General features: G+C 41.1%; 1 protein-coding gene across 1 annotated transcript; it reads left to right on the top strand.

Annotated features, from left to right (window-relative positions):
• The first annotated feature begins 8184 nt into the window (after positions 1-8184).
• On the top strand, positions 8185-11288 carry mibp2 (muscle-specific beta 1 integrin binding protein 2). The gene is made up of 8 exons (XM_029720956.1): positions 8185-8465; positions 8963-9053; positions 9314-9362; positions 9542-9728; positions 10148-10219; positions 10334-10440; positions 10607-10701; positions 10958-11288. The coding sequence occupies exons 1-7, from the start codon at positions 8440-8442 to the stop codon at positions 10690-10692; spliced, it is 618 nt and encodes a 205-aa protein (XP_029576816.1). The 5' UTR covers positions 8185-8439; the 3' UTR covers positions 10693-10701; positions 10958-11288.
• Positions 11289-14622: the final 3334 nt, after the last annotated feature.

The raw sequence follows: 14622 nt of genomic DNA, 5'->3' as shown, positions 1-14622 counted from the left end.
CAAAAGTAAAAGATGCAAAAATGAAACTTAAGAACGGGAAGCATAGAAGTGGCATACATAGAACATATCTACTGCTTGTTGGAATTGCTTTCAATGATGACAAATCTATAACTCACATTTCTATGTGAATTTCGTTGGCAGCACAAGAAGTTACATATGCATCTTTAATAGACCTCACCTTGTCTTACTTTTTCCCCAACTCAGTTAAGCCAAAACCACGCCTGTTATCAGAGGCGTTCTACAACGCTTTGAGCGCTCTGCATGTCCGGAAGTGAATATCACGTAGCGCGAAATTTCAGTCACTAATTAATAACATTTGCCCTTGTATTTCAAGATTGAAAAATATAATAAAATAATGTAGTGGACAGAGCTAGCCATTAATGTCAGATTCAATGGCTGTAGCATAGCGTATTCGACTGAATGATTAGCTCATAAATATTTCAGAAATTATGAATAATAAGCATATGATTTTACCTGATAATAGACTACGAATGATAATATAACAACGTCAAATACCGAGCTAGTAACGTTAAGTAGCCTAGGTAAACTTAGCTGACCTTCAATTGAGGGAATTCAGCAGAGTTCTGATACATTTTTACAACTCATTGAAACTGTGAAAATGAATACATGGGCAAATGTTACCAAACATGATAATAATAGGCCTGCATTATTATTTCAAACCAAATTATATTTAGTGATATTGAATTATGTTTGGTTATAAACGCAACCAAATATCAACATTTGAAGGAGATGTATCTTCTGCTTAGACTAAGTCAGTGGCACAGATGTGACTATCCATCTTCAATTCCAGTTTGTTTTCAAATTAATAATTGATATGTTGGATTCATGTCTCCATCTCAACCAAAAACTAAAAAGTTAAAGAATAGAACTACATCAAATTAAAGTTTATTTAAAGTGAATTTAAAGTTTGATTTAGTCTTATTCTTTCACTTAGATTTTTGGTTGAGATGGAGACGTCAATCCAACATATAATTAATTTGTAGACAAACTGGAATTAATGCCAGACTAAGTCAGTGCCACAGATCCATTAGTAGATACATCTCTTTTAAATGTGGATATTTGGTTGCATTGTCAACCAAACACAATTCAATATTACTTTTGTAATACAGTAAAAGATTCCAGCGTTAGGGAACACCATATGGGACTCCCAATCACGGCCGGTTGTGATACAGCTTGGAATCGAACCAGTGTCTGTAGTGACGCCTCTAGCACTGAGATGTAGTGCCTTAGACCGCTGAGCCACTCGCCCAATGACGGACATGACAAGAGGGAGGATAACTGATGATGCACTACAATTTCGAAATTGCACCTTGTGCATTCTACTATTACAACCTTCTAGAGTAAATTGAAAGCTGGACTGAGTTCATTAAAAAAATAAATGTGCCCCACAGTTTGGAACCACAGCCTTACATGTATGCTATTTACTGCAATCTTACAAACTAACCTAACGTTCAACCTTAAAGAGAGTAGCACATCCATGGCCACGTTTTGAGGTTACTGTAACTATACACTTCTTGTTATTCAATCAAATAAAGCATGCATGTTCAAGATAGAATGCATAGGTATTCACAGGTCTGTGGAGATCTTCACAATTGCTGTAATAATCTGTGCAGAATCTCAAACAGTGTTGATCACTTGCACCATGTACTTTCAATGTGATCTCAACTGCAATCCAGGTCATTTGGTTCTGCTATTAGATGAAGCACAGTGATAACACATTAATCTGTTGTATAGATAAACAAAATACCTGACATTGTATTCTCATTTGAACTTTGCTGTGCTTTTAAATGGTTAAAAGTGCAGTGATAGACATTTTGGTGACAACTAAACCAAAAATCTGACATTGTTTGGTTGTGCTTTTAGATGGTTCCAAGCATAGTGATAACACATTGGAAACTCAACTTTTGGCTTTCTTTTTGAGTGGGTGAATATAAATTGCAATCTCATTTGTCTCAACCAAATGTTACCCAATTATCCACATTGGAATTACCTGGTGTGCTCAGTGGGAGGGTATTTTCTTGCTCCCCACATCACCGTGAATCTTATAGTGTTTGAAAATCACTGTTTTTAAATTGTTTTCAATTTTGATGATGTCATTGAGTAGAACTTGTTTACTTTATCTTACTCTACAAAATGTAGAAATGCGCCGTTTTAACATATGTAGACACTGGTATTGTGCTGGAGATATTGAAAATTAGGTTGAAAAGTGGTGGAATTGCCCTTTTAAGAATGTAGAACGGCATAAATCTGATTATTCAGCAGAGCAAGGCTTCATTTCATTGTAGACTTCTGGGACAGCAAGAGCTGTGTTTTGTGTCAATGTGTTTTAAGAGCCATTTTAACGGCTGTGTGTGTGTGTGTGTGTGTGTGTGTGTGTGTGTGTGTGTGTGTGTGTGTTCTGTGTGGCTCGGCTCAGAAGAGGAACACAAAGACCTGATAGGTCGGTCTAGGAGGGAGGGAGGCATTGTGGGGGAACAGAGAGGGACAAGCTGTACTGTCATCACTCCCTCACTCGTTGGGCTCCACAACTATATAACAAATTCATGTTACAACTATCACACTGGTAACAATGAATATGGATGGCAGTCAGCTGAATCAGCTCCACATGTCTCTATATAGCAGCATTGTCATGGTATCTGTCCCGCTGCCAGATGTCTACAGTACGTACCAAATGGCACCCTATTCCCTATATAGTGCACTACTTTTGACCAGAGCATTATGGTCCCTGGTCAAAAGTAGTGCACTATATAGAGGGAATGTGGTACCATTTGGATCCCTGGCGTAAACAGTGACCATGTGCTGCTGCTGGTGGTTTTGCTGCTGCTTGACCACAGGGCTGTTGGCTGGCCCAATTTTTGTAGAAAAACACACAGTGGGTCAGTGAACTAACTATATCACATGCTACATTCATTCTTGTTAGCATCTGACGCACTTGTTTATCCGTGAACAAAGAATTGGGAATGTAATATGGATATCAGTAAATCATTATCTTAGAGAGAGTCTTTATAACACTGTGGAAGCAATCCCATATTTTGTGTAAATATGGAACACAAAGCAGAGGCATTCAGTTTCAGAGAACTCTTTCCTCCCAGTCAGTCAGGCGTAGTTGTGTATTGAAACAGGGAGCTGGGGTGTCTAGGGATGCATCTGAAATGGCACCCTATTCTCCAAATGGGCCCTAGTCAAAATAACTGCACTGTATAGGCAATAGGCTGCCATTTGGGACACAGATTAGAGCTGCTGTGTGTAATTGAACCTGCTTTGAGTGGATTCATGTTGTCACCTTTGATGTCAGGCCATTCCCATGTTGAACACACACACACACACACTACAGTCTCCTCTATCTTTCGCCATGTCTTACTCATAGTTGGAAAAAAGTTTGGTCCAAATCAGATGTTAAGTAATATAATTATTGAATATTATATGAATCCTATAAATTAAAATGGTCAATTTGGGTGCAATCAATTATCTTAATTTCTCAAAGATCAAATTATATTTCAACAAAATAATGTTTCAGGAATGCTAATCTTATCTGTTTCTAACAACATAAACTATTTTGGGAAACAATCTGAGATGGTGGGTGTCGGAATCCTATTTTTCGAGAGGAATGCAGTGTTGGGAAAGGAAAGGCTAAATGTTTGAGGAGCTAACCCTAAAGACCAAGGCACTCTAACCAGAATTGTTCATTGGTATATTCTGTTTTGTCACAGAATAGAAAAGGAAAAGAGTGGCTATAAATGTTTACACATCCTATCTTAGTATTTTAGTTGTTAATGGCTTGCTTTTGATGGTCAATGTCAACTTTAACAAGGAAAATATTTTTTTAAACAAAGTGTGTCTCTCAATTGATATATAAGACAATTAAGTCCCTGTAGCCATGAATGGCCACAGCCGCCTCACAACACAAGTCAGAACTGGATTTTATTCATTTTGCATCCCAAATGGTACCCTATCTCTTATAGTGCACTTCTTTTGACCAGAGCTCTTTGGGCCCTGATCAAAAGTAGTTCACTATGTAGGGAATAAGGTGCCATTTGGGAAGCAAACATACTGTTGGCAGCCAACTACTCATAGCTGAGGTTCTGAGGGGGCAGAAAACCATCTGTAGGAGATATTTTGGTTTCAAACCTCAGAAAACTGTCACATTGCTGAAAGGGTGGATACTAGTAAACAAAGCGACGAGGTCAGCAGGAGAAAGTGAAGAGAGAGCAAAAACATGATGCAATTAAAATCAATTACCTTTATCTTATTATCTTGGGGGGTTCTAAGACCATAAGTACAGTACCAGTCAAAAGTTTGCATAGGTATTCACTTACTCATTCAAGGGTTTTTCTGTATTTTTACTATTTTCTACATTGTAGAATAATAGTGAAGACATAAAAACTATGAAATAACACATAAGGAATCATGTAGTAACCATTTTTAACCATTTGAGATTCTTCAAAGTAGCCATTGAGGACAGCCTTTGCACACTCTTGGCATTCTCTCAACAAGCTTCATGAGGTAGTCACCTGGAATGCATTTCAATTAACAGGTGTGCCTTGTTAAATTGGAATTTCTTTCCTTCTTAATTAGAGGTCGACAGATTATGATTTTTCAACGGCGATACCGATTATTGGAGGACCAAAAAAAAGACGATACCGATTATTGGAGGACCCCCCCCCCCCCCCCCCCAAAAAAAAGCCGCTACCGATTAATCGGCCGATTTTTTTTTTATTTTTTTATTTTTTTATTTTTTTTCCCCCCTTCCTTTATTTATTTATTTGTAATAATGACAATTACAACAATACTGAATGAACACTTATTTTAACTTAATATAATACATCAATAAAATCAATTTAGCGTCAAATAAATAATGAAACATGTTAAATTTGGTAGAAATAATGGAAAAACAAAATGTTGGAGAAGAAAGTAAAAGTGCAATTTGTGCCATGTAAAAAAGCTAACGTTTAAGTTCCTTGCTCAGAACATGAGAACATATGAAAGCTGGTGGTTCCTTTTAACATGAGTCTTCAATATTCCCAGGTAAAAAGTTTTAGGTTGTAGTTATTATAGGAATTATAGGACTATTTCTCTCTATACGATTTGTATTTCATATACCTTTGACTATTGGATGTTCTTATAGGCACTTTAGTATTGCCAGTGTAACAGTATAGCTTCTGGCCCTCTCCTCGCTCCTACCTAGGCTCGAACCAGGAACACATCGACAACAGCCACCCTCGAAGCAGCGTTACCCATGCAGAGCAAGGGGAACAACTACTCCAAGTCTCAGAGCGAGTGACGCTTGAAACGCTATTAGCGCGCACCCACCTAACTAGCTAGCCATTTCACATCGGTTACACCAGCCTAATCTCGGGAGTTGATAGGCTTGAAGTCATAAACAGCACAATGCTTGAAGCATTGCGAAGAGCTGCTGGCAAATGCAGTAAAGTTTGAATGAATGCTTACGAGCCTGCTGGTGCCTACCAAAGCTCAGTCAGACTGCTCTATCAAATCATAGACTTAATTATAACATAATAACACACAGAAATACGAGCCTTTGGTCATTAAAATGGTTGAATCCGGAAACTATCATTTCGGAAACAAAACGTTTACTCTTTCAGTGAAATACGGAACCATTACGTATTTTATCTAATGGATGGCATCCCTGAGTCTAAATATTGCTGTTACATTGTACAACCTTCAATGTTATGTCATAATTATGTACAATTCTGGCAAATTAATTACAGCCTTTATTAGGAATAAATGGACTTCACACAGTACGCAATGAGCCAGGCGGCCCAAACTGCTGCATATACCCTGACTGCTTGCACGGAACGGAAGAGAAGTGACACAATTTCCCTAGTTATAAGAAATTCATGTTAGCAGGCAATATTAACTAAATATGCAGGTTTAAAAATATATACTTGTGTATTGATTTTAAAGAAAGGCATTGATGTTTATGGTTAGGTACATTGGTGCAACGACAGTGCTTTTTTCGCAAATGCGCTTGTTAAATCATCACCCGTTTTGTCAAAGTAGGCTGTGATTCGATGAGAAATTAACAGGCACCGCATCGATTATATGCAACTCAAGACACGCTAGATAAGCTAGTAATATCATCAACCATGTGTAGTTAACTAGTGATTATGTTAAGATTGATTGTTTTTTATAAGATAAGTTTAATGCTAGCTTGCAACTTACCTTAGCTTCTTGCTGCCCTCGCGTAACAGGTAGTCAGCCTGCCACGCAGGCTCCTCGTGGAGTGCAATGTAAGGCAGGTGGTTAGAGCGTTGGACTAGTAACCTGAAGGTTGCGAAAACGAATCCCCGAGCTGACAAGGTAAAAATCCGTTGTTCTGCCCCTGAACAAGGCAGTTAACCCACCGTTCCTAGGCCGTCATTGAAAATAAAAATGTGTTCTTAACTGACTTGCCTAGTTAAATTAAAAAATGTAAAATCGGCAAATCGATGTCCAAAAATACCGATTGTTATGAGAACTTGAAATCGGCCCTAATTAATCGGCCATTCCGATTAATCGGTCGACCTCTATTCTTAATGCATTTGAGCCAATAAGTTGTGTTGTGACAAGATAGGTGTGGTATACAGAAGATAGCCCTATTTGGTAAAAGACTGAGTCCATATATTGGCAAGAACAACTCAAATAAGCAAAGAGAAACGACAGTCCATATTTGCTTTAAGACATGAAGGTCAGTCAATCCGGAACATTTTAAGAACTTTGAAAGTTTATCCAAGTGCAGTCGCAAAAACCATCAAGCGCTATGATGAAACTGGCTCTTATGAGGACCGCCACAGGAAAGGAAGACCCAGAGTTACCTCAGCTTCAGAGGATAAGTTCATTAGAGTTATCAGCCACAGAAATTGCAGCCCAAATAAATGTTTCACAGAGTTCAAGTAACAGACACATCTCAACATCAACTGTTCAGAGGAGACTTCGTGAATCAGGCCTTCATGGTCGAATTGCTGCAAAGAAACCACTACTAAAGGACACCAATAAGAAGAAGAGACTTGCCTGTGCCAAGAAACACGAGCAATGGACATTAGACCGGTCGAAATCTTTCCTTTTGGCATGATGAGTCCAAATGTGAGATTTTTGGTTCCAACCGCCATATCTTTGTGAGAAGCAGAGTAGGTGAACAGATTATCTCTGCATGTGTTGTTCCCACCGTGAAGCGTGGAGGTGGAGGTGTGATGGTGAGGGGGTGCTTTAAATTCAGGGCACACTTAACCAGCATGGCTTCCACAGCATTCTGCAGCGATATGCCATCCCATCTGGTTTGCCGTTAGTCCCACTATAATTTATTTTTCAACAGGATAATGACCCAACACACATCCCGGCTGTGCAAAGGCTATTTGACCAAGAAGGAGAGTTATGGAGTGCTGCATCAGATGACCTGGCCTCCACAATCACCTGACCTCAACCCAATTGAGATGGTTTGGGATGAGTTGGACCGCAGAGTGAAGGAAAAGCAGCCAACAAGTGCTCAGCATATGTGGGGACTCCATCAAGACTGTTGGAAAAGCATTCCAGGTGAAGCTGGTTGAGAGAATGCCAAGAGTGTACAAAGCTGTCATCAAGGCAAAGGGTGGCTACTTTGAAGAATCTCAAATATAAAATTCGATTTGTTTAACACTTTTTTTTGGTTACTAGTGATTCCATATCTGTTAGTTCACAGTTTTGATGTCTTCACTATTATTCTACAATATAGAAAAGTCAAATTAAAGACAACCCCTTGAATGAGTAGGTGTGTCCAGACTTTTGACTGGTACTGTATAGAATATATCCAGCTCGTACATTGCATAACAGTCTCTCAGGAAATGTACACTGTGTACACTGAACACCTACCTTTATGTCACTCCTCAGTACAGACGGTCTATAAAACCGACTTATATGAGCAGAACAATGTATCGGATAAAGCTAATGACAAATACATAGCAAACCAATACAGACGATGGGGCAATTGGGAGGTGACAAAGAACGAACAAGTGTTTTATTTTTTTCCATTTACAGACAACAACAAAATCTAATTTTTTTTGTAATAAAGTATTATTTTAATTGGCTCTAGAAAAAAAGGTGGGCGGGGAAAACGGGGGGTGAAGATTTCAACGCTTCCTGATTGGCTGTGGGTTTTTGTTTCCGCTGGGACTGAAGTGTTTATATAGCCAATCACCGTTGAACTGGCAGTAAGTGCAGTAGTGAGCCTAGCAGTTCATTTCTCTCTTGGTTGAAGCGCACAGCGAAGTGACATCGTCCAACCTTTCACCATATTCTGAAACATGGAAGAATCAAGTAGTTGACGTTTACTGAACCTTCTCTTTTGAAGCTTTCTTCCGTCTGATCACTGAGTTCCTAGAGGGCTGAACGGTCCTGTTTTTTTGACGTTTTTGCAAGTTTCCTGAACTTTCACTGTCTGACAAGATGAAGTACATTATCGGCATCGGCGGGTGAGTGTCTTGAAATACGGTAATATCGCCTACTAGGCCGCAGCACGTGGGGCTGGGCGCGTTCCATAGGAATACCGATTGTCCGTTCTCTTTCTGTCATCGTGGCGACTTTACAGCCCTTCCCTTTCCAGCAGTATATTTCCATTGTCTAATAAATACCCTAAATATGCTTCTGACATAGCCTCATCGCCCCGGGAGCGAATACCAATATATTTTTAACCCCTTCTGTCTGTGGCGAAGAGGTTAGTTTCCGGTTGTGACAATGTAATACGTGTGCATCCGTCATTGAAACGTTAATTCACTGCAATAATGTTGCCAGCGTCGGGCGATTTAACGTTACAATGTTACCTGCGGCGCTAAAAACATACAAACGTGTGTAAATCGTTATCTGTCCCTCTGCCCACTAGTTGCCATTCATATGTAATGCCAGCGACGTACAATACAGCGCCCTCCCTCGTGGTATTTCTTACCATATGTGATTGTGTATGTTTTTACAGCGTAACCAACGGGGGAAAGACCACCCTCACCAACAAACTGATGAAGAACCTTCCCAACAGTTGTGTGGTTCATCAGGATGACTTTTTCAAGGTGAGTCTCCTGTGTGTATTACTATAGCTATTACTGTCGTTATTATGTTGCTCGTTATGCTAGTGATGGAGTAAACGCACATTGCACATGGGCTAGAGCTTTGAATCTATATTGATGTCATTGCTTGGATAGAAGAACTAGTATTTCCTTCAGTGTGTGTTGGGAGAGAGGCGTGAGGGAGGGTTGGCAGACCCTGAGAGGTGTTCATATGGCAGAATGTTAGAATGTACCTGGGTACATCTCATTCATGTATGTTTCAGCCACAAGATCAGATTGAAGTTGGTGAAGATGGCTTTAAGCAGTATGATGGTAAGACGGGTTCTTTCTGGAAGGGTTGGGGGGGTGAGTCTGTGTGGGTGTGTAACACACTACTACTTAATACAATCATCATGCTTCTAAACCTAGAAGGCGGATTTTAGCTGTACATCGCTTCGTTTCTCACTGTCTCTCTCCTTTTATATGCCTTTTCCTTTCCATCATCCCTCCAGTCATCACTGCCCTCGACATGGACGCCATGATGAGTACCATCTACGCCTGGCTTGACGACCCGGTGAAGTTTGAAAGGTCGCACGGCGTCAACAACACTTTGGATACCGAGATTCTCCCGGAGTCTGACCACGGGGATGAGGGAACTCACATCCTCATCGTGGAAGGATTCCTGCTTTACACCTATGGGTGAGGACTCTTTTCTCTCTCTCCTTCTTCCTCTCTTCCTGCTCCTCAATTCTGGGTGAGGAGGACAGAATGTGTTTCTGTGTCTCTCCTAGTAGAACACCATTAGTTCTAGATCTGGTTCATCTAGCAGCTTTGTAGTTATATGTAAAGTATAATACCACAGTAATATAGTAGTAGTAACACCAGTACACTTGGTCAATACTTTGACTATTTCCTCCTGTTTAACTAAGTAACAAGCATGTAAATTGAAAATGAAATGCTTTCACACCTATGAGTGAAAAGCCTGTCTGGAGTGTCTGTTCTCTCCCTAAAACTCTGGGTGAGGTTCTGGTACATTCCACACAGGAGTGAGACGTACTTTCATCTCATTCTGTCAACTTATAAAACATATATTTCCAATTCTGTTTGTGTTCCTGCAGACCTTTGATCGACGTACTGAACCAACGCTATTTTATTTCCATTCCATACGAAGTATGCAAAAAGAGGAGGTGGTAAGTTAAACACTGAAACATGGACATATCTACCTGAACATCCAGCTTTTGCTGCTTTGCTGTTGTGAAGCAACCTTTCAGCTAATCCCAGGTGTGTGTGTGTGTTGTGTGCAGCTCAAGAAACTACAAGGTACCAGATCCCCCGGGTCTGTTTGATGGTCACGTCTGGCCCATGTACACCAAACACAAGCGCATCATGGAAACATTAGGAGTTGATATTGGTAAGTGTTTGTGCACAGTATATCCATGCTCCCATTAAATCATGTGTTTGTGATAAATGTGTAATGCTTCTGTGTGTGTGTGTGTGTGTGTGTACACGGCATATCGGTTCTCCTACTTGTGTAGTATCTGTTTTCATGTTACTAATTCTTTGTGTGGTGTTTACAGTGCAGCTAGATGGAACTAAGTCAAAGGAACAGCTGTACAACACTGTCTACGAAGACGTCCTGAACAACATCCAGAAGTGTCTGTAAGCAACAAAGGTACGCTTCCTTCCTGTCCCACACTCATTATTGTCCCCCTCATGTCAGCCTCAACCTTGAAAACATCACTACCTGTAAATGCTAACAAATAGTTGTTTGTATGTAACTAAACGTATCTTTGTGTGAGAGAGAATTCTGTTGTGTAAATAAACGTCTGAGTTTTGTGTAAAACAACTAATACTTGTGTGTCTAAATATACTAGGTGTACGTGTTGTATAAATCACAACTAATAGGTTTGTGTTCTGTGTTCTTCCAGGTCAGTCTATCGGCTAAGAGAAGGATATATCTGCCTGCAGGAGGAGAGGAGAAGGGAAGGAGAAGGAGAGGTGTGCCTTGCCTTAAACATTTCTACGTCATTCTGTCCTGCAGCTAGCAACACTCTTTCTACCAGCTGCTGCTGCCACTGTGTCATTACTCTTTCCTAGTGTAAATTATTCCCTGGCATTATATGCAGGCATGGTTTTATATCCTCCATATTTATTGCTTTGTTACGAGCCACCAGGCAGTCAGTCACAGAGATGACAATAGAACAGAGGAGGGTTGCAGCTCAAAGCACAACACCAATAAACAATCCTCCTGCTAAAACACTCTACTCTGTTGTCTTCTATAACTGTTGGTTTCTATTGTATTATTCAACCTGTTGGCATGAAGTACATCTGCATACCGTTGAAGTGGACCAGGATATGAAGGTTTCCTCCAGTTCTACTGGACATAATGGAGTTTAATCCCATGACTATCGCTCCAACTAGACATCTGTTCACTTTATTTACTGTTGTATGACTTCTAGTTCTGCTTCCATTGGCCATGTGTGTGTACATCTGTCTCAGACACATCCCCAGCCAGCCAGGGCACAGCTAACTGCTCGTTGTGGTTTTCCCTTTTCAACACTTTGTCTTTTCTTAAACGCTGCAGCCTGAGGCGGGACACCACTAAACATAGCGAGCGTTACCGCGGGGACCTATCTATCCCCCCGGCAACAGTTGGCACGGGTGATAGCAGGGTGTGGTCACGAGACTACCCTGTGTCCTTGACAACCACTAAGATCTGCTTCACTGGAAAATCAACTCTCAAAGTTCATGACATGTTGCTTCTTTTTTCTCTGAATTTAGCCATGCTGTACAGTATGCTTATTTCTACAGAGTTTTGACTTCATAGATGGTAGATTCTAGAACTTCCATGTAACAAACTGAACTCCAGGTAAAGACTGCTACACCACCAGCTCATGCTCTGTTGCTATTGGCTAGTCACGCTGGGTTTGTTTGTTGACATTGCTGTCTCATTGGCAACAAGTAGCTCATTACATTTAGTACATTCTAGACTAAATCACTGCTGTCCCAGGATAGCCTATATGTCAAGGTTGTTTTGTTACTGAAGGAACTTCAGCAACTCTTGGATGACAGTGTTACAACCAACTGAAACTATGGAAGAACGTTGTTTTGTTCAACAGATAATGACATGGTAAAATATTAGATTTTGGCTAGATTTCCATGTGCACTTTAAGCCTTGAATCCCAGGCTTCTCTACCAGATTCAATTCAGTAAGCAGAGTGACCGAGAGTACCATGGTGTCAGGCTGTGTAGGAATCAGGAGCAGGAGAACAAAGAAGTTCCAGTGGCACAAAATGTTTAATAAGGCGGTCCCGAACTCACAATACAAACAAGTGGGAAAAACACGCACAAACGTAGTCGCCACCCACAGGGAATAAACCGCACACACGGAGGAGAAACTTCGACTCCAAAAACACTGTCTCGAAAGCACACGGTAACATCTACCGAAAATAAATCGAAACCCCGAGGTGCAGGCATGCACCCCTAACATGCAATACACACAAATAATCCCGCACAAAGCCTAGCATGCAGCGCGGTGTATATAAACCCACTGAAATCAACTTAACTGAACACAGGTGTGAAAAAAAAGACCGACACAAACGAAGAGGAAAATGGGATCGGTGGCAGCTAGTAGGCCGGCGACGACGGCCGAGCACCGCCCGAACAGGGAGAGGAGCCACCTTCGGTGGAAGTCGTGACACTAATGGTCTGGGGCTAGATCCAAAAACACAATGTAGTCTTCACTGAACTATTCAACCTGTTGGAGTACATCTGTATACTGTTGAAGTGGACCAGGATATGAAGGTTTCCTCCAGTTCTACTGGACAATTTTGTTCAACGGTATACAGACGTACTTCCTGCCAACAGGTTGAATAGTTCAGTGAAGACTACATAGTGTTTTTGGATCTAGCCCCAGACCATTAGTCCACTGGCATGTTGTGTACAGCAGAGTTAGGCCACACAGCCTGACACCATGATACTCTCGGTCACTCGGCTTACTGAATTGAATCTGGTGGAGGAGAAGCCTGGGATTCAAGGCTACATGTACAACGACATGCAGTATAAATGCCACACCTTCATGCAGTATAAATGCCACACCTTCAGTCTAGTCAGTTTAGGGAGAAACAATAGGCTGGAATCCACACTGAATTACTCTGCTTCACTAATGAAATGGGGCAGCTCGGTTTTGTATTCCACCAGGCCCTATGGAAAGAGGGCAAACTGACCTACAACTGGGAGAGGTCAAATAACTGTAGTTGTCTCTTCCATAGAGACCATGTTTGCATCCCGAATGGCAGACTATTCCCTATATAGTGCACTACTTTTGACCAGAGCCCTATGGCCCTGTCAAAACACATTTCAAGGAAACGGTGAATAAGACAAATAGGCCTATAAACTGAAATCTTTTAATCTGTTAAATCAAATATTTTAGACAGTGACACTCTACTATACCCCTCCTATGATAGGGGTATAGTAGAGGTGCTACCTTAAATTATTCAAATGATGCATTAGAAGTTGCTTACTGTACACATACTTTATATAACGGGCATTTTGCAGATCACGTCCAGATACACATCACTTTCCTAGCTCTCTGCTAAATAGGACTATGTCCACATATATGTCCTTCATATGCACTCAATGTAAAGCATGTTTTCCCTGTAATGAGAATAAGATGTCCGAAGTATAAGTCATGTTACAGTGGAAGGAAAAGGCCCTCACCACCAACCCACATCAGAACCCTGAACCAGACAGAATGTCTTGGGCCATGGGGGCGAGTCAACATGCAGGGCAGATCGCTAGGCGAGTTGAGGCGAGGGGGTGGGTCATTTTCCAGGGAAGTTTTTTTCTCTCTGGTTGTAGAGGCGTGTTAAGCAGTGGCTGTTCTAGACCATTTCAACTGGGGGGGCCAAGCTGGGGCCAGTTGTACTGTTAGAGGGGCCAGTTACATTAGACGTTATTGTTGTCATATCGTTTTCTTCACTGCATTGCAGTCATTAGCAGGCAAAAGACCATGTTCATAATCATCATCGTTACCACTGTCTAATAACGGATGTAAAAAAAGAACGATAGCAAAAATGAGTTATGTAAAAATGATTTCATACTGCACATTTAGGGGGTCCAAAATTGTTGTCACAGGGGCACTACCCCCCCCCCCCCCCAGAACCGCCCCTGGTGTTAAGTAACACGTGCTGAGAAAATAGGACACAGCCCAATATGAGGACAAGCATTGGCCTCTTGCCCACTTTTCAAATGAATAGAGTTCAGCTGTTTGTTTGTCTCTCCCCTTGAATGTGTCCATACATTATGAGCATGCTTTGTCTCTATATGCACTTTGAGGAAGTAAGGAAATTACATGTATACCGTACACACACATACAAACACATAGCCATGCACACACACTGTATATGCTCCACACACACATGGCCTCCTTTGACACATTTGAACTTGCTATGTGTGTGAGTGTATGTTGGATGTGTCACCAGAGTCACCCTGAGCTCATCCAACAACACACACCACAATAACATAACTCCCCTCATACACTCCCCACGACACCACAATACAATAACCCAGGTGGGCACAAACACACACAATC

Source organism: Salmo trutta, chromosome 29 (genome assembly GCF_901001165.1).
Source record: "Salmo trutta chromosome 29, fSalTru1.1, whole genome shotgun sequence".
NCBI lineage: Eukaryota > Metazoa > Chordata > Actinopteri > Salmoniformes > Salmonidae > Salmo > Salmo trutta.
The sequence above is the reverse complement of the archived record's forward strand: the minus strand, read 5'-3'. Positions and strand labels throughout refer to the sequence as shown.